The 20,125-nt window shown below is 28.9% G+C and overlaps 3 protein-coding genes across 7 annotated transcripts; all 3 read left to right on the top strand.

Moving 5' to 3' along the window:
* The first annotated feature begins 8,409 nt into the window (after positions 1-8,409).
* On the top strand, positions 8,410-11,210 carry LOC122628804 (sorting and assembly machinery component 50 homolog B). 3 transcript variants are annotated; one of them, XM_043811480.1, is made up of 9 exons: positions 8,410-8,575; positions 8,840-8,917; positions 9,067-9,144; positions 9,205-9,423; positions 9,634-9,848; positions 9,965-10,343; positions 10,462-10,603; positions 10,671-10,756; positions 10,844-11,057. In XM_043811480.1, the coding sequence occupies exons 1-9, from the start codon at positions 8,555-8,557 to the stop codon at positions 10,865-10,867; spliced, it is 1,242 nt and encodes a 413-aa protein (XP_043667415.1). In that variant the 5' UTR covers positions 8,410-8,554; the 3' UTR covers positions 10,868-11,057. The 3 variants fall into 3 exon arrangements, with proteins under 3 accessions (XP_043667415.1, XP_043667396.1, XP_043667407.1); XM_043811461.1 differs by having other exon boundaries at positions 10,462-10,756; positions 10,844-11,210; XM_043811472.1 differs by lacking the exon at positions 8,840-8,917 and having other exon boundaries at positions 10,462-10,756; positions 10,844-11,210.
* Positions 11,211-11,445: 235 nt separating this feature from the next.
* Positions 11,446-14,130, top strand: LOC122628813 (palmitoyltransferase ZDHHC6). 2 transcript variants are annotated; one of them, XM_043811493.1, is made up of 7 exons: positions 11,446-11,648; positions 11,891-12,072; positions 12,145-12,229; positions 12,306-12,448; positions 12,649-12,861; positions 12,935-13,122; positions 13,218-14,128. In XM_043811493.1, exons 1-7 carry the CDS (start codon positions 11,594-11,596, stop codon positions 13,357-13,359), a joined length of 1,008 nt encoding a protein of 335 aa, XP_043667428.1. In that variant the 5' UTR covers positions 11,446-11,593; the 3' UTR covers positions 13,360-14,128. The 2 variants fall into 2 exon arrangements, with proteins under 2 accessions (XP_043667428.1, XP_043667439.1); XM_043811504.1 differs by having other exon boundaries at positions 11,548-11,648; positions 12,306-12,580; positions 13,218-14,130.
* Positions 14,131-15,726: 1,596 nt separating this feature from the next.
* LOC122637380 (putative defense protein 3) lies at positions 15,727-19,341 on the top strand. 2 transcript variants are annotated; one of them, XM_043829490.1, is made up of 4 exons: positions 15,727-15,938; positions 16,059-16,295; positions 16,924-17,131; positions 19,261-19,341. In XM_043829490.1, exons 2-4 carry the CDS (start codon positions 16,079-16,081, stop codon positions 19,319-19,321), a joined length of 486 nt encoding a protein of 161 aa, XP_043685425.1. In that variant the 5' UTR covers positions 15,727-15,938; positions 16,059-16,078; the 3' UTR covers positions 19,322-19,341. The 2 variants fall into 2 exon arrangements, with proteins under 2 accessions (XP_043685425.1, XP_043685419.1); XM_043829484.1 differs by having other exon boundaries at positions 15,731-15,903.
* Positions 19,342-20,125: the final 784 nt, after the last annotated feature.

Consider the following 20,125-nt stretch of genomic DNA (forward strand, 5'->3'; position numbering starts at 1 on the left):
ATTATATATAATGTAAATCAGAAACTGTACGAACCAAAATTAACAAAGCAGGAACAAGTTTGAACACGTCTGGACGGCTGCTGATACAAACAAGAACTGCGAAGAGATGAACTAGGAAGATCGTCCTCTTGATCGTCCTTAGATTGTTTACATGTGTTATTGTCGATACTGTCTAAATACTACGTACAGAGCAGCGTATACAAAAACATGTATATAAATATACATATAGTAGAATATTATCACGTACGATTGTTTCTTCTTTCGTTGCTTGCCGGAGACTCAATACCAAGAATTATTTGGCAATTGGTGGGGGTATTTTAAAGCTATTATTTATATGCTATCTTTCGCTCTTTGTTTAGGAGTTCATTAAAAATATTGAAAAATAAAACTATAAAATCTATAATACATTTCACGGTCTTATCTTTTTATAGGATCATGTTTACTTTGTATTTTTACTATTTTTACTTTACTGTATCTACATGTATAAAAAATTATATATTCTTTATAAAAAAACAAATCACGAAAGAGAATGCAAAATGTTAGTGTACTTAATACTAAGTATCTATCATACTAACTGTTTCTAATCCATACGAGTAACATCTAGACACACGCATAGATGAGAACGCAGAAAGCATGGGGGAAGAAACGCGAATTAGTTCAATAGAAGCTGAAAATCCTGATCTAAAAATAGATTAACTTAATCTAAGGCCTACGAGCTATGACTCTACAAGTCTCTTTGTTTTATTTAGCAATGACTCTACTCTACTTCTTTCTTTCAAAAGCAATGGCTCTACTTTTTTGATTTCAAAACAATGATTGTATTGAGACTTTTCATTTATGAATAAAATTTAAGATTGAATTAAGTTTTCATATAACAATAATCAGAATACCTCGGACGATTCCATTTAACAAGTGTCTATTCTAATTAAAGAACAAGATCATGACCTATCACTTGTCTTCCGGAATCTATCCGTCGCGTTTGTCTTCTTGTTCATTTTTTACTACATCTATATCGATTTATCGAGGTAAATCGCGATTATATAGCCTAAGTTACGAACAATGCATGAGGTAGATTACATCCTTTTTTGACGAAATCGGGTATATAGGTATCCGATTACAACACTGGCGCATCACGAGCAAATATGAAGAAAAAAGTGCTTACTAATCACACTATTAATTAATCGAACCAATGAAACAAGAAGACCCTATCCTGAGCTAATAAAAATAAGCATGAATAATAGATATAAATAATGAAAACACATAAACGATTAAAAATATACCACTCGCGAGTAAATCCAAAAGAGAAATTACTCGCGGTCATGCTCGTCAATAATTTATTTAAAAAATTACAACCAGTAACCCGTGCCGATATGGATCTTTCATCCTCGGCATGATGGGCACTGGAGGGACTTAAAATTTTTCACTCACTACTTAAGAAATTCTGCGATGGCTCCAAAACACTCGTACTCCATGTAATTCCACATTGAAGAAGGATGATTTGTAGGAAGTTGAAAATAAAATAAGTTGATATCGAAGTAAGTTGAAAATGAAGTAGTTAGAACATCGTTGTAAACTGGTAAGACACGATCGTAATAGTAATCTGTAAAGAAATTGTAAACGAAATTTAATCAAACTTGCAATAGAATAACTATGAAATTATTAGATATCAAATTTATAAATTAACTTACCAATATTATTTCTTAAAAGAAGCGTATTAATTTCTCGATTATCTTCAATGATGCACTGACTCTATACGCGAATTTATTTTAAATATACTTTTATTTAAGCAACTAATTTAAATATAGAAATAAATAGTAACGACGTCAACAAACACTGACTCTAATACTTTGTAAGAAGTAAAAAGCTGAAACATACAACACATTATAAAACAAAAAAAAACATAAAACATTTTCTATAAATCATTTCTGAAGGGTATACATTAGAAAATATATTATCTAAAAATCATAATGAATATCTTATACAGAATGTAAAGTATAAGAATTCCTATACCATCCTATGAACTAATATAATTTCTATAATACTAAAATAATCGTGATAAAGTTAAAATAAAAAAGTTTTATAATAAAATGCATAATTAAAACGAAATTAATCAATACGTTCGTCCGTACTCGTCCAAATGTTATATAGGAATAAAGATTTCTTTGGCCTTGAGAGAGAGTCGACACGCACGACTGTTTCTGTTTTGATCTCATTCGAGAGATTTCTTACAAAGAAACAAATGATGTTATCTATCTCTCTCTATTAAGCCTTGCTATATGTATTGAAATAAAATGAACTTACATGGTATCGAAGAGATGTATAGACAGATATATTCGACGCTCTGTATTGTAGAAATTCTTAGAAATCTGAAAGAAGTAAGATTATATTACTTTAGAAAAAGATTAAAAGTGTGTGTGTGTATGATCGAATCCCCTCCACCTGTGTATGTGTATATGTGTGTGTATATATGTGTGTACATGTGTATGATCGTATAAGAAAATCGAATTTCATACAAAATATCAATCGATCACAACTATTAACGCAATATTATTGATCAGAGCATCGTTAAAAAGCGAGAGAAGTATCGATATTGTGAAAATAAAAGAGGAAAATTGAAGAAAACATGCGACGCAAGAGCTCTCCGAAAGGCTGATTTTATTTTCGTGAATATCTTTTAAACGCGACGATGCCCAGATTTGCCGACGCGGCCTCATAAAAATCGTGCGTTTAGCTATCGATTGATATATAGGAAGACGGTGTACGTTAGAAAAAATTTATTAATTACCTGTAATTATGCGGAGCGACGAAACACCGTGTACACATGTCACTGCGTCCAAGATGGCAACTAAACCACTGACAAGGAAGGAAAGTAGATCCTGTGACGTCAACACAGATACAACGCGGGTCAAATTAAATATTACATTTTTTAATTATAAATAATAAAAAATATCATATAAGTACGTAGATAATACGATATGGATGATAAATGTAATTAATTCGAATTTTAAACATGAACAATAATTTTCTAATGAAATAATCATATTTTTTAACGATATAGAAAAATTAAATAGATACGCACTTGTATCACAAGTACCTATATTATCTCTATGTTTGTACATTACGCGCGAAATAATGAGCAATTAAATCGAAATAATTCGATGATTTAATATATTTATGCGTATATATATCTAATATATACGAATGATATATACTTGTAGGTATATGAAAAAGATAATACCTCTTCGAATTTTTATTTATACATAACGAATAAATACGATCGAAGTAATGTATCATGTATCGATAATAATTGTATGTAATCGAGAAAGCGCGATTATCGAAAAGAAAGAAACGACGAAGAAATGATACATATGTAAATAAATACATACACAACTATCATTGAAATACATATAAGCGACGAGTATTAAACCACGGAAATACACATTACTTTTGAACAGTACTACCTATATTATTTCTTATAAAATACTTGTATTCGAAGCGAAAGCAAAGGACAAAAAAAAGAAAGAAAAAACACAGATATTTTTACACACAGACAGTCCATACATGCAAACAAACGTCGAGCTCGGCGCAACGCACTGACACATTCGTAAAAATCGTATCTCATATATGCACATATATACGTATATTATACACGCAAACATTTTTCAAAAAGTACGAGCATTCGATCACATTATATACAATTACGGATTATATTTCTCATCCTTCACAACTCAGGAAATACATAAAGAAAGAAGCGATTTACCGGTAGTAGTCATTGTTCCTTCAAACGACGAACCACGCAGAACGATGCACTAACACTGATTCGATGCTCTGCTGTTCTATCTCGTGAAATTCTTGAAAATCTGAAAAATGTGAGATCTCATATTAATACAGGATAAAATTAAAAATGTATTTGTATAAAAAAAGAGAAGATTAGATGAGTGTATGTGCATATATATATGTATGTAAAAATATACATACATGAGTGTTGTGTCTGTGTGTATTTAAAAATCGAATATAATACAAAATATCGGTCGATCATAATTATAAACGCAAAATTATTAATCTAGGCATTATTAAAATGCAAGAGAAGTATCGATATTGTGAAAATCAAACTGGAAAATTAAAAAAAAATTACGATACAATAGCTCCCCGTGAGATCGACGAGAGGCCGATTTCATTTTCGCGAATATCTTTTAAACACGACAATATCTCGACTTGCGAACGTGGTCTCTTAAAAATCACATGGTTAACTATCGATTGATGTATAGTAATCAGGTGTACGTTAGAAAAAATCTGCTAATAACCTATAATTAACGAGAGTGATGGGGAGACGTATTTGGTTGGTACGAACTGAAATGGTGTCATCTATACCGTGAAACTAGTTAGTGAAACTAGAAGCATATACGTCATTTTAGAAATATTATGCATTAATAAATATATTAATTTTTCTTAACATTTCATTGAAAAATAGCACAGAATACAATATTCAATCGAGAAAAAATCATTGAGAATTGTTATCAAACGTTTTAGTGTTGTCTATCAAGTTATATAAAATTCCCGCCAAATACGTAATTCCCGCGTTCGTAATTAGGTATGTTTCTTCTCTCTCCCACTTCGAGAGTCAAAAAATAACTAATTAAATTAGAAATATTATATTATATTTTGTTATATTATAATTAATAAATATATTAATTTTTCTTGACATTTTATAGAAAAATAACACAGAATATCATATTTAATTGCAAAAAAATCATTGAAAATTGTTATAAATCGTCTATTATTATTTTCTATTAAGATATCTAAAATTCCCGCCACAGACATGTAGTGTATTTCCTGCGTAAATTCCCGCGTAAACTACTTTGTAGGTTTCTTTTTTCTTCTACTTTGGTAATCAAAAAGTAACTAATTAATAAATCGACTAACGAAAAAATTTATCCTTTTCTATGATTAATCTCTTTTGTAAATGTTCGAAAAGAATAATATTTTATCACATTTGTCTATAGAGTTAATTAAACAATAATTGCCTACGAATATTAATTAATAAATAATTTCTATTCGAGAGTATTTATTATGTACTCGATGGTAATTAGAAGTTCTAATAGCTTTGAAAGAAGAAGACTTAGCTGCAACGAAGAAGAAATTAATCGAAATAAGGTAAGAAAAAAGAAAGATTTATTGTATAGCTATATAAGAATATCAAATTAGTTTCCTTTTGTATTCCGACGGGAGAACGTTGGTAATCTCTCTTTCCGAACGCAAAAGTTTAAAAATTATTACTTTCGACAATTTTACAATTATTTAAACAATTTTTAATATACGCGGAATACAAAAAATCAACATTTAAACAATAGTACATTCGTTTAAGATTACAAAGATCGTAACACGAGAGAAACTTACAATAATTTTAATTCCAAATGTTAATATTTTGAAATATTCGTCTCGGGACCATTGTCCTTGTGTAATATAAACATATACGACTTTTATTAACTTTGATGTTTATTCTCTTAGTTTCTTCTTGTACGTCGACGAGTGAGCATCGTAGCTCTCTCTTTCCGAACGCAAAAGGTTAGAAATGAATACTTTCGATAATTTTACAATTATTTAAACAATTTTTAATGTACGCGAAATACAAAAATTAAACATTTAAACAATTATACATTCATTTAACATTACAAAAATTGTAATGTGAGAAAAACGTACAATAATTTTAATTTCAAATTTCAATACTTAAAAATTTTAATCTCGAGATTCTTAGTTATGTGTGACATCAACAAAAACAAACCATTGATTAACTTTAACAATTACTGAATCAGTCTTTCTTTATACGCCGACGAGCGAACATAGAAATTCTCACAGAATGCTCTTCCTGAAAGTAATAAGCAAGAGTTAAAGCAAGTATATTTCTATATCATCATTTCATATTTCTTGAATAATTTATATAATTTTTTATTATAATTGTGTTACAAATTAATTTATTTCTACTTTTCTGTTTCAGAACTTTATTGCAATCGCGCGTGTAGCAATGAAGTAATCGAGTGTTGTGTCGCTAAAATAAAATTATCGCGAAGTAGAAGCAGTGTTTGTTCGTTCGCGGTTCGCGATTTAAACCATAAGTGTTTTTGCATAGACTGCGTGCAATGCAGTCTTTAGAGTCAGTGTTTGTTCGCGCAATTTTTTGATTTTTTAACAGTCGCACAGACTGTATTTATAAAAGACAGTAGAGTTTCACGAATTAGATTCAGTGTTCGTCCGTTAATAAATAACTACCGCGAATTAAAGTTAGTGCATTACTGAAAAGGATCTCGACCAACGTCGATGTCGAGCTACCTCATTTTCAACCAACTACGAATCATCCACCCTCAATTTCGACCTAAATCGCGGTCGAGTGTTTTGGAGCCGTCGCAGAACTTCTCAAGTAGTAAGTGAATTTTTTAATTCCTCCGATCTCTCACTCATATCGAGAACGAAAGATCCGAATCGACACGAATGATTGATTGTAATTAATTAGTAGAAGAGTATTGAATAACCACGAGTAAATTTCTTCGAAGATTTACTCGTGAATGGTTTCTTATTTTTTGATATATTTATTAGATTGAGATTGAATCTTCTTATTTAAACATATTAATTATTATTATTTGATATTTTGAATATTTTAATGCATTTTTAAATATTATTCTCTCGCCAAAATAGTAAAGAATCGATGTTCACAATTTTTTATAAAGAAAGAGCAAGAAGACATTCATAGATTACAAATAAATGATTTTTTTTTTTCTTTTCTTTTAATAATTACAGTAATTGCTTGTAAAAAGGAGTGTCCAAGGAGTTTTTATTATATTTTTAAATAAAAATTAATTCAATATGTAATCAATTTTATTGATGAAAAAAAAGTCTTGATACATTGTTTTTGAAAGAGGAAAGTCAAAGAGTCATTGAAAAAAAACAAAGAGACTTGTAGAATCAGAATCAATAGATCTTAAAATAAGTTAATCAATATTTAGCTCAAGGTTTTCAGCAATTAATATGCTAATTGCTGTTTCTTTTATGCTGTATAAAGGTCTTTTTCAAAAAGGTAGTAAACATGTTTTTATCCAAATTGACAATGTTTTTACTTTCCAAGTATGTTAACGTTTTGTTAAGATTTTCCTCGATATCTTAGAATCTAAAATCGATTTACGTTATTACATCTTTTGAATGATGATCAGTTAGATTAATCCATAAAGCAAAGAAGAGGTTCATACAAATGTCTTGGAAATGAAATTGTAAAAGTGATCAAAACAATAAAAAAAATGGTAATGAGTTGTAAAGCAACATTTTTCAAATTTATTTTTATAAGTGATCTAATATCTATAACTTTTTATAAGACATACGATATATACTGCTGAAGATGTGTTTTACTTAATTAAAATTTATATATTTTCGATATAGTTTTAATATTGAACTTTAAGCAAATTTAGAAAACAAACATTTTAGTTTAAGTATTAAATCAATATTAAAATGTACTAACCAAATTAATTAAACCAATTAAAGTTTTTCACCATTCGTCACTTGTAACATATGCGATTTCAGCGATAAGTATGAGCAAAATATGAACTATAAATAGGAAAACATTGTCCCCATTATATATCTATCATATTGATGTACAAGCTTGTTAGGTTATACCCCCTATGCATAACCTAACAACCTTATGTAATATAGAAAGATTCCAAAACTCCCGTGTAAAAATATGATTCTTTCTATGACGAAATAAACTATCAACGATGAATCGAATCCATGCTAATATATCAAATCCTCGTCGATAAATCGGCCTATTCATAATAATACGATTCTTTAATAAGAAATCGAGCAGGAGAACGAAAATTAGGATGAACATTTTGAAAATCGTTGCATCTAAACAAAATCAAAATACTCAAATTAAGCTCTGTTTGTCCCTACTAAAAGTATCAAGTCTCCAATCCGAAAGAAATAAAAAATGTTTAAACAATTATAAAATTATCAAAAGTATTAATTGTTTAATCTAAGATAATTAGAAATAGAACTCTGATATTTATTCAGTAGAATAAAAAAAAGATTGGATCGATAAAGGCTGAAATAAATTAAACGTTCGCTTGTTTTTATTGTATACTATTTTGGAGAATACAAAGAACAATAATTGTTTAAGATAGAAGCTTTTTCTCTTTTGCCCCCAAATTACTACAAAAATGTCATAAACAGCGTTTAAAGTGTGTTTGTATTAAAAGTATTATGTGATATAGATAATTTGTTAATATTTTAATAGAAGATAAACAGTTTATAAATTCCTAGATTTTTTTAAAAGTAAACAAAATATTGTTCGCCCTCTGGCGCCACCGTACGGTGTAGTTACAAAATTAAAGTTGTAGGTAATCTTTTATATCAAAAGTTAAAGTTCCTAGCACGAACTTTCGTTTGTTCCGTGCTTAATTAAAAAAAATTAGAGACGTGTTTTTATAAATACCGTTATACACAGAAACGTCTATAAAATTTTCATTTTTATTACTTGTTACTTTCTTAAACCAAGTTGTGAATAAAAGCAAAAATGGGAACAGTTTATGCTAAGGTATATTTAACATATATTAATCTGAACATCACATAACCTCGAAGATAAATTGCTAGTTTACGCGTGGTGATTATTTATAACACTCAGTTAATAATTTTCATACATTATCAATATATAATGTAGAAATCATATAAAATTTTACATATACATATAAATTCGTATATAAATAAATTTGTTTTTATAAAAAATCTCATTCTAAATTAAGATATGACGACTTACAAGTCATTTATAACATCGCTTCATAACGCTATATTAATCTTTTAGGATCAGGGTACACCAAAAAATATGGATCAACATTTCACGAGTAAAATGATGCATAAAAAACAAAACGAATTACAAGATGTAATAATATTTTTAAAATTATTTTTTATACTATTTTAATGAAATTTAAATCTTGTCTTTTCTCAAAATAATACAATTTTAATTGAAACATTTTTATTAAAAAATTAAAAACTTATTTAAATAATTTATTATAAAATTTTTTATTTCAGTCACATTATAATAAAGAACAGGATTTTGAAAAACATCAAAACATACAGACACGAGTAATTCATTTACAAACAATAAAAGTGAGTTATCATTACTCAATTACTATATTAAAGAATTACTAATTTTTTATATTTTAATAGGCACGTGTTGACAAAATACATATTGATGGACTTGGCCGTACAAAGGATGATATAATAAAATCACAAGTTTCAGAACTTTTTAAAGCTCATGATTTTCAAGAAGTTATTATGCGTGCTCATAAAGTACGAGGGAAATTGGAGGCTTTAGGATGCTTTAAGAATATTGGAATCTTTATTGATATAAGTGAAGGTCCTAATGCTACCCCAGAAGGTGTAGAAGTGGGTCTATATAATTACACTAATTCAACAAAGAATAAGTAATTTCTCAGATTGAAATTTCATTTAAAGTATAATTACAATAGATTTTACAACATAACATTTGGGTGTAGAAATACATATGAATGTACTAAAAAAGAGCATTTAGATATGCATATATAAATACATACATTTGTGTGTGTATATAAATCTAAACACTACACATCTAATTAGGTTACTTTCACTGTTCGAGAAATGAAACGTCTGATGGGATCAGTAAATACAATGGTTGGTAATAATGAAGGATCAGTTATTATTGGAGCAAAGGCTCCTAATATTTTTGGAAGAGGAGAAAAAGTTCAAGTAGAATATGCATATGGCAATAAGAGCTCGACTAATATAAATATCTCAGCTATTAAACCACTTTTGGATGACTGGTTGCATACAATGTAAATATAATCAAGTAGTTATTTTTCACATATAGTATATAAAAAATTTTTCACAAATGGTATATAAAAGTTATGATATACATTAAGTTTATTTTAATGAGTTAAATAAATATTAGATTAACAGGTAGCTTATACAGCACATCAAGTGATTTTCCATGGTCTGGATATACAGAGAGAGATAATGGGCTTTTACTAGATGTAGCTTGCAATTCTGGAGCAATAAATATATTAAAACATAATTTTCAATATGAAGCATCATTCAGACAAGTTAGTTGCTCTAGACAGGCATCATTTAGTGTTCGTGAACAATGTGGTCCAAGCTTAAAATCTGCCTTAAGACACATTTGTTCACTCGATAAAAGAGATGCTAAACTATTTCCAACTAGAGGAAATCTTATCCAATTTTCAAGCGAAGTTGCTGGTTTAGGTGGAGATATTGGATTTATAAAAAATGAACTTCTGATGCAGAGCAATTGGTCACCACATAAATATCTTGTTAGTATGTTCATATGTTGTAATTGATTGTGTGCACAATTTTTTTTCTATTTAAGATGCCTGTGCTAATATATTTTGCTTACTTATATATTTAACATAATACATTTATTTAATATAGACGTTCCAACTGGCTGCTCAAGCAGGATTATTAAGAAGTATTAACAATGATATGAAAATAAGTATTATTGACCACTTTTTCTTGGGTGGGCCCTTAAATGTTAGGGGTTTTGACATTAGAGGTTGCGGCCCTCGTAATGAAGGTAATGCTGTAGGCGGTGACGTATATTGGGCAGCTGCTTTACATGTTTATACACCTCTTCCATTCAGGCCAGGTCGTAATGGTTTTGGTGATCTATTCAAACTACATGGTTTTATCAATGGTGGTAATCTTTCTAATTTTACTGCTAAACTTGGTAAGATTTTAAACAACTAGTTGATATGTATGCTTCTTATTTTTTAATAAGCATTAAAAATTTTTTAATGTTTCATTTCTTTTTTAGCTAATAATTATAAAGAAAATATGAAGATATTCACAGATAATGTTCGTTGTTCTGTTGGAGCAGGAATTGCGATGGAGCTTGGAAGTGTTGCAAGAGTAGAATTAAATGTAATAATGCCTTTATTATTTGTTAGAAACGATGCATTGCGACAGTTTCAATTTGGTATTGGTGTACAGTACTTATGAACAAATTATATTTTGATATAGTAATTGTACATCTTGTCTCTATGGATACGATTAATTCCATTGTAATGTAACAATTGAACATTTAGACAAAACCTGATTTTAGTACAAGCGAAGCTTACAATTGGATGTTGCTAATAGTCTATCAATTGTCTACATTGTAGACTAATAAAATGTGTCACTTACTCTTGTCTTTTTGTTGAAGAAATCAAAATGAAGTAAATACTTAAAGAGAAAACATTTTAATGAAAACAAAAATATGATTTCTTATTGTTTGTTTAAGTAATATACATTGTTAAGTAATAAATATAATGTTTATTTCGTACGAACGTTGAATCACTATTTTGAATTCAGCGCCATTTTCAATGATTTGCTATAATGATGTGAAGTTGTTGAGGTAAGTACTGCCAACCTCGTGAATCATAAATTAAATTGGAATAGTTGTTTCGAGATCATTTGCGAGATTTAACAGAATAGTTTTGTCAAACTTTATTTAATAAAAAGATTTTAACAGATTATATGCAGTTACGAAGAATCTCGAACTTGGTTTAGATGGTATTATAACAATATGTGTACCGGCCAATTAAAAAAAATATGTCATTTGGGACCACTCGTTGCTTTAGGTACGTTGATAACTTCCTTAAATTGAATTTCTTTTATGGCTATATAATAAGTAGAATACTTAATAGGTAAAAAGTAATATAGATTTATATAGTTTCTAAATTATTTTATATATTAAGTAATTTATGGTATTTATTGCAATGACAAAAATAGTAGGCTCCGCCCATTTCGTTCCAAATATATCTTTTCGCGGGAAATTTAAAATGTTTCGATAAAAAATTGTTAAAGATATATTTCTTTTTAGGAATGATAAAAATTATCACAATGATGACGATACATTGTAGTAGACAATGCTGGCCACCTGAAGAAAGTTTTGGGGCAAAAATAAATTTTTGTTTATTTTTTATTCTTAGCGGATGTACTCTTTTTCATTTTATTAGTGCAATTTCTGAGGGTCCTGGTTTTTTACCACTAAACTGGATGCCGGTAATATTATTTTATAATAACTGAAAAGTTCAATTAAACATTATAATAAATAATGAATTTTGATTTTATTAGGAAAAAATAACAGATATTCAATTTTTGCAATATTGTACAATTTGTCAAGGATATAAAGCACCAAGATCTCATCATTGCAGGAAATGTAAGTTCTTTCTTACTAAATAATAGAAAAAATTATTTGCGGTATGACTACATTTTATCTTCTATCATCTTTTTAGGTAATCGTTGTGTTCTAAAAATGGATCACCATTGTCCATGGATAAACAATTGTGTTGGTCATCATAATCATGGACATTTTACAGCATTTTTAGCAAGTGCAGTTGGTGGCTGTTCCATTTCCATCTTCATATTATTTTCTTGGGTTGTAACTTTATTATCAGTCAAACCTATACCATTCCCATCACCACCTTTTTTTATTTTGGTTTTAGTTATTTTTACCATTGGTTTATCAATTGGTGTGATTTTAACAGTAGGAATGTTACTTTTCTTTCAAGTATGTGATCAAAATTTAAATAAGAAATTGATAGTTCAATATATTTATATTATTTATATTTTTACTAGATAAAGGCTATTCTGACAAACAAAACAGAAATAGAGGATTGGATAGTAGAGAAAGCATATCATCGTAGATTTGGTACTAATGAGAAATTCGTCTATCCATATTCAAAGGGATGGCTATTTAATATGAAACAAGTTTTTACTTGGGATTGTTCTCCTGTAGGTGACGGCATACATTGGCCTGTGATTGATAGTTGCGATCAATTCACATTAACGGTAAAATATAATTTTCATTTTAATCAATTTTAAGTATTCCTTATATCTGTAGAATACAAAAATTTTATTATAGAAAGAGCAATTAGTACAAAAAGTGGATAAACGGAAAAGGGCGCGTAAATTTAGAATAATAAAACCTTCTTATGGCTCATGGGTACCAATTCGATATGGTTGTGGTGTATTGTGTAATCCTCCTTATACAGACGAAACACGAATTAAATTAAACGTAGGAGATATTGTGATTGTTACTCGATGGCGAAGGTATTGTTTTATTTGAGTCAAAATATTTTAACATTGAATTTTTTATTGATATAATTATTTCAAAATAGAAGAATTTTGCAAATTAATTATTATAGATATTGGTTATTCGGAGAAAAGGAGCAAGAAACTGTAAATGATGTTCCCGTAAAACGAATACGAGGATGGTTCCCACGACCTTGTGCAATTGAAATCATAGAAAATAGTCAATATTATTTTAAATCATCTAAGTCTGATTAACTCTTTAAATGATGGTGCATTTAGGTATATAATAGTAAAATATAGAAAATAAGTAATGCTATATCTATCAGGCAATTAGAAAAGGCAATATCTGTAATTTTTTGACATTTGGATTTATTTATATCGTTGGATTTGTTTTATAAAGCTCAATCACATGTCACAAAAAAAAAGTAGTACGAAAAAATCCTACGAAATATTATTCAAGAAAATTAAATACTTTTACGTTCTCAGGATAGTTTATTAGTTTATTATAAAGAAAAGCAAGTATTAATAAAAGAAATGAAGGTAGTACACCGAATATTACTACTTTCTTTCGTTGTTACTATAGAAAACGATTTTTTTAACAAATGTAAATAAGAAATTTAAAGACGTTTTTTTTTTCAAAACTAACTCAAAATTCTTTTAAAGATACTGCCTTCCGCAATTACACGATAGATGCACAAGTATTATATTTTCATTGGTGTGTCGTGTTCTTAGTGTGATAAATGAATATGCATCAACCATTAATATCATTTAAAAAAAAAGAAGTAGATAAGAATGCTTTATATGTATTTATATTAAGACTCTATAATTTATATAATTACATTTCGTAAAATATGAAATAATCAAACTCAGGTTTAAAGCACGTTATATATGCTCATGACATTTAATCCTTTAAATTAAATTATAGAAAAATTCAAAGATTTAATTTAGTGAAATAATTGAATGAATTTGATATAGATAGTAAATTATTATTTATGCTTTAATAGATTACAAATGATGAGAATTTATGATATAAAAAATTATGGTAATTCTTTTTATGTATATATGAAACTGTATCTAATTAATATGCTTCATCATACTTTTAGTTCAGCCCTAACATTTGTTGGCATTATTATGCATTATATCTAATTCCTATGACAATAAAAAATAAGATATTCTCAGGTATATTCTCAGATATATTCTCAGTAAACTTTAAACATTGTTCTCAGGGATATTAGTTTTCCATGTAGGAGTTTTAATCATCAATCTGAACGAACGAACAAATATTAATGTAATAGTAATTTTAATCTACATCAGAAATATTAAGCCCCTTTTATTTATATTTTTATATATTATGTATGATATAACGATTTTAAGTCTGTGATATTTTTGCTACTGCTATCTACTTTATACTTGTATTGAGTTCAATGTAAAAAGTGCTCTTATGTTGCTCATGTACACAAAAGTACTTATATTAAACTTAGTATATTTATGTTATTTTGTTAATATTAATATACAAAATATTATTTATATATAATTTACAACGATAGACAAGAAAAGCACGATAATGTAATATTACACAGAATGATTTAAAAACAATGATTTTATGTAAAATTATTAAACATCATATCAATTATAATCGCAGTTTGTCACTTTGTACAATAAAATTTAGTTTTTCTTTATATATGTATGTGTAATATTCTTTATAATTATTTTCTATAAATTATTAATACAAATAATACATTATGATACACATACATACAATTTGAAAATAGTATAAAATAAAAGAACTACAAGAGGACCACAATATATCATTAAGTTATATTATTGTATTTGTGATATAAGATTAATATTATAATAAAAATAGACTATTGAAAGTTCCTTATCGAGTTCATTGTTATAGTTTGATTTTAGTTACAGTTCTTTATTATCAACAATAAGAGCATTATACTTTTTTATTAGATAAAATTCTTCTTTAAAAAGAACTTTTGTACACCGTGTTATGTTAATTCTTCTTTAGAAGGATATTATATTATACAACACAAGATTGATGAATTGGAAAGGCATCTATGTGTGTCAATAACGTAGCGTGACAATCGAACATCAAGCAAATCGTATGACGATTGGTATGTAAATATAAACGTACAACACGACCGGAGTGGCATTCAACAGTGAAAGGGTCAAATTAGCTTTTGCGTTTAGAGAATTCTCTGCTTGAAGCGCTGTATATATATATATATATATACACACATGTTTATGTAACAATTCGAACTATTGCAAAGATGTATTTAACCAAAGGATATCATAATATATATACTGAAATATCAAAAACATTATGCGAATCGTGTGATATTACACATAGTAACTTATTTTTTAATTGATAAATTAATTACTTATTTTCAACTGAATTTTGACAAATTTATTCTTTGTATATATCATTAATGAAACAGATTGTTTGGTCATGGAAAAAATCATTGATTTATATTCCAAAAAATTTACGAAAAATGATCAAAAGAAGAGTATAAAAAGATGATTGACAATTAAAAAAAGTAACTTTTCAGTTTATTTTAATAAAAAACGAAGTAAAGCGATGAGATTATATTATAACAGCAAGGATCGAGTGAAAGTAACAATTCGCAAAAGCGGATTGAGACCACCTTTGCCAATGAATGGTGGGATTCCAGTGACATTTGACTTACTCGCAAGAGATCAGCTATTGCAGTTTCTTTCGTGCATCTCTCTGAAGAGGACCAACGAAATCAAGTGAAAAAAAGTTCATTCCGATTTAAAATTAATTAACAAGTAAGAGTCTAATCAATGACGATCATTCTAAATTGGTAAAGTTAAACGTGCTTTTTTTAATATACTATTCTATTCATCTATAACTTTAAATTATTAATGAAAAAAAAGGATCACATCTACTTTCAATACTTAATAAATCTCAATCGTTTGCAAAGGGCATAAGGATCTTCCAAAAATGAGTTGGTTTAGGAATCTTATATTCACGTTATCAACGATTGCCCTTTCTACGATTCCCGTTTCTGGTTTTCCTGATGGTGCACCAGTAGACGCATGTGTTAAACCACGACCGAATCAACCCTATCATGGGGATGCACGTAGTCAACCCTTGGATAAAAACCCCTATACGTTAGTAGCTTCGTCATCAGAATATGTTCCAGGATCGCAAATTACCGGTATGTTACATCCACCATTCTCATACAATTTCTAATCACGAAGAAAATTTGGAAAATTTTTCACTAGTCTCGAAACATAGCGCTCATATACTTTATTTTATTAATTATAACGGGTGATATAAAATCGATAATTATGATAAATCAAAGTTACTTTTTTCGAAATAAATTTTCGTGTCTATTTGATAAGAAATATTCAAAATAATGTACGAAGTTACCGGCAGAAATATGAGAAGCCTGTTTTATCGTAGAACAGATAAGAGTTTCAAACTCTTTTTATGAAAAGAATACTTTAGAGAAAGGGAAGATACAGCGAACGTTATTTTCGCTCCATTGTGCTCTTAACTACTTGCATTAGCGAGCTCGCTAATCGATTTTAAGGAACGATGGCAAGTAGCATTTATGTATACGTGAGAGAACATGCAACGTTGACACTTCTCTCTTCATACTGCGAGTTAGTCGATCTTGCACTTTTCAGCTTACTATAGTATTGCATTTCACTTAGAATAATTACTTTCATGACTTAATCTTTTGTACTATAGTTATGTGTATATCTGTACTTTAATAACAAAGAAATGTAAAATATACGATAATTTCGTCATACTTCCATTTAATTACTTTTTGATTTCAGTAACTATCAGTGGTTCATCTTTCAAAGGATTTTTCTTACAAGCACGCGATTCTAATACCAATGCCTGGATTGGTTCTTGGGCACAAACTCCAAATACAAATACCCATCCTGAATGCAGTGCTGTAACGCACGCAGATCCACGTGAAAAACAACAAGCAACTCTTATTTGGAATGCACCACCAAATACTCGAGGCCAGGTTTACTTTACGTGAGTACTTCGACAAAATTTTTCTTCGTTCAATGAAAAAAAAAAAAAAAAAATGCTAAGAATCTTAGCTATTTTCGAAGTGAAACTAATGAAGAAGTAACTTTCGAATTAATCGGTGTATCAGAATACAAGATTTCTTAGAAAGAAGAATTACAAGATTTCTCGTTAATTAACGAAGATTTACGTAAGATCTTTAAAGCTCGTGGGATTACGTTCTCTCATATGATTTTTTTTTTACAAAATATTTTTTCATTATCAAAAGTAACTCGAAGATTGAATAAGATTGAGTCCGAGCAGCATAAGCCAGATTAACTCTCAACAATGGATCGTTTTCTATGACTGATTTTTCAGTTAGCTTCTTATTATAATACGAAATCACGTAATCACGTTAAATTTAAAGCTTGAATTTTAATTTTTATTTAAAGGATAAGAAATCTGAATTCATTTTAGTAAACTCGAATGTTTTAAAAAGAATATAAATTATTATTATTATTATTTTTTTTTTTTCTTAGAGATGATTGATTTTTCTACACGTAAAACGAAATTATTTAGAAATTCGATAAAAATTTTTACAAAGTAAAGAAAAATGAAATATTTATGCTCATGGAGTTACTCAGTTCGTTTCCTGAGTGTAAAGTTTGTTGGCTCAGCAAGTAGCAATATCTATGTAGAAGCAGCCGCCAATAGCTGAGCTTAACGTTAGAAGATATAGACTCGTAAATAGTAGTAATGGCGAATATAATCAGACGCAATGGAGAAGAACGATTGATGTTTTCCGTTTTTTTCGATAATGTTATTCATGTGTATAAAATCGAAGGACTCGTGATTCCATGAGACAAGCTAAATTTGTCAATCTTCTTCGAGGAACGACAAGTATATTATTTATTGGAGGAACGTAGAAAGAGAGAGAAAGAAAGAGAGAGAGAGAGAGAGAGAGAGAGAGAGAGAGAGAGAGAGAGAGAGAGAGATGAACGTTAGTTCCACTCACTTCGTCTTCTGCTGCATGGTCAAAGATCTTGTGATGACGTTATATATATATATGTATAACAAGTGTCCCATTTTAAACAATATAGCTAAGTATTTCAGGTCCTATTGGTTTAATAAACGAACGTTTCAAATAAAAGATGCTAGATTTTGAGAGAGAAACGTAATTTATTGCATCTATTTTGTAGAAGATATCGGTCAAGATACGGAACTTACAATAATTTTTTTAAATAGAAATCGATGTTTTAAGCCGGCAAAAGTTGTAGAGAATATTAATATGAATTCAATATTTCATCGAGTTATAGATTTTAACAAACTATTTAATCGCAGTAACGCGATCAGCTCTCTTATAAATATCTGATAATCATATATTTTTGAAGTTGTAATTATTTGAAGTTATCATGTTCTTTAATATTCATAAAGAATATTATATACATTGTATATGATTACACAGTTTGGAACACCCGGTATAAAAGCATTTAGAAAGTCTACTATATTCGTACGTATGATTAACATACCAACAACACGACACACATAGATTGAATTAACGCAATAACATGATTACAAGAGGTCGTGGTATTTCTCTCTTTTTTTCTCTCTCTTTTTTGGTAATTACGTTACATCATTTTTAATCGAATCATTCACTTTATCGCGATATTAATAATAATTATAAGTCGATAACGTGAATATATAATTGCTTTTATCAACATAATGCATTGATATCTATATGTTCGTCGATTGTATGTTACTCATTACTAAAAATAATTAATTTTACTACACCAATGATCGCAAATGGAGATAGCTGCACACATTTACCGTTTCGGATACGCTTCGCAGAACTTACAAACGATTCTGCGAATTTTCATCCTACATTACGGCTTAGAAAGTTTAGTCGGTGAACCGAAAGGTACCGGACGAGTTATTTCGCCTGTAGGGTAGACCATAGTTCTCGGTATTTTGGATTCAATAGAAATTGAATAGTTCGTTTGTCTGTGAAGTCAATGGAAATACGTTTGGCACCGATGAAATCAAAATGAATGAAACGAGAGATAAAAGTATATTAATAGATATAGGTATATAAAATCGTAATATTTCTCTCTCTTTCTCTCTCTCTCTTTTTCTTCTCTAATTTGATTTTTTTTCAGTGGTACCGTTTTAAAAGAATATGCGATATTTTGGTCGGATTTGGTTGCACGTGTGGTCTAATGAAAAAAAAAAAAGGAAACGAAAGAAATTAAATGCAAGTATAACGTATATACATATATTCATATAAATATATAATTGATTATTGTTTTTTCAACAAAAATCGATATTAACGATCTTTTTTTCATTTCCAGGGTTTAACACGTAGTGATTCTTGTATTTCGATAATTTCGAAAAACAAAATGGTGATAACGTCTATGTTCATCGCATCGGCGCAAGATAATCGACATTAAAATCAATTGATATTTATAGAAGTATTCTACCACGCACTTTTTTATTCAATTCTTTAACTCACTAATGATTTTAATAAAAACAAAAAATTCAAAATGATCGTCGACAGTAAGTACCTATATCATCGTTTCAGAACAAAGTTACGTAAGATCCATTAAATCCTTTCAAAGACACGCAGTATCGATAAACGATTCAGACATATTATCTTTCAACAGACGATGTTGCGTAAAAATTGATCGATCAAATGCCAAAGATAATTAGATGAACTCCCAGGGGTGACTTAGCGACGAAATATCGTTTTTGATGATCCAACGTCAACGAGATCTAATGTGATCTTTGTTAGAAAAAAGTTGAAGACTAGTCAAGAGGGTTTTTGCTTTAGCTTGTTAAAAAATATATGTGTGTGTGTTTTTGTATGTGTATATGTATGTAAAGAGAAAATAGCCTGGAGATACGACTACGATGTATGGTAAAGGTATTCGACTCGATTGAAATTGCACAACGATCGATCGAGGAAGGTGATTTTAGCTTGATTCCTTTCGCCATTAACGCACAAACTCGTTGGACTTCATGCTG

This window comes from Vespula pensylvanica, chromosome 1 (genome assembly GCF_014466175.1).
Source record: "Vespula pensylvanica isolate Volc-1 chromosome 1, ASM1446617v1, whole genome shotgun sequence".
In the NCBI taxonomy this organism is placed as follows: domain Eukaryota; kingdom Metazoa; phylum Arthropoda; class Insecta; order Hymenoptera; family Vespidae; genus Vespula; species Vespula pensylvanica.

Bases quoted from the DNA above. Each gene is read 5' to 3' on its own strand.
- LOC122628804 (XM_043811461.1), top strand. From the start codon at position 8,555: ATGGGAACAGTTTATGCTAAG. The intron at 9,849-9,964 runs GTAAATATAATC...AATAAATATTAG, and splicing joins GATGACTGGTTGCATACAAT to ATTAACAGGTAGCTTATACA. The intron at 10,757-10,843 runs GTAAGATTTTAA...TTTCTTTTTTAG, and splicing joins TAATTTTACTGCTAAACTTG to CTAATAATTATAAAGAAAAT.
- LOC122637380 (XM_043829490.1), top strand. From the start codon at position 16,079: ATGAGTTGGTTTAGGAATCTTATATTCACGTTATCAACGATTGCCCTT. The intron at 16,296-16,923 runs GTATGTTACATC...TTTTGATTTCAG, and splicing joins TCCAGGATCGCAAATTACCG to TAACTATCAGTGGTTCATCT. The intron at 17,132-19,260 runs GTGAGTACTTCG...ATTTTTTTTCAG, and splicing joins CGAGGCCAGGTTTACTTTAC to TGGTACCGTTTTAAAAGAAT.
- LOC122628813 (XM_043811504.1), top strand. From the start codon at position 11,594: ATGTGTACCGGCCAATTAAAAAAAATATGTCATTTGGGACCACTCGTT. The intron at 12,581-12,648 runs GTATGTGATCAA...TATTTTTACTAG, and splicing joins GAATGTTACTTTTCTTTCAA to ATAAAGGCTATTCTGACAAA. The intron at 12,862-12,934 runs GTAAAATATAAT...ATTTTATTATAG, and splicing joins GCGATCAATTCACATTAACG to AAAGAGCAATTAGTACAAAA.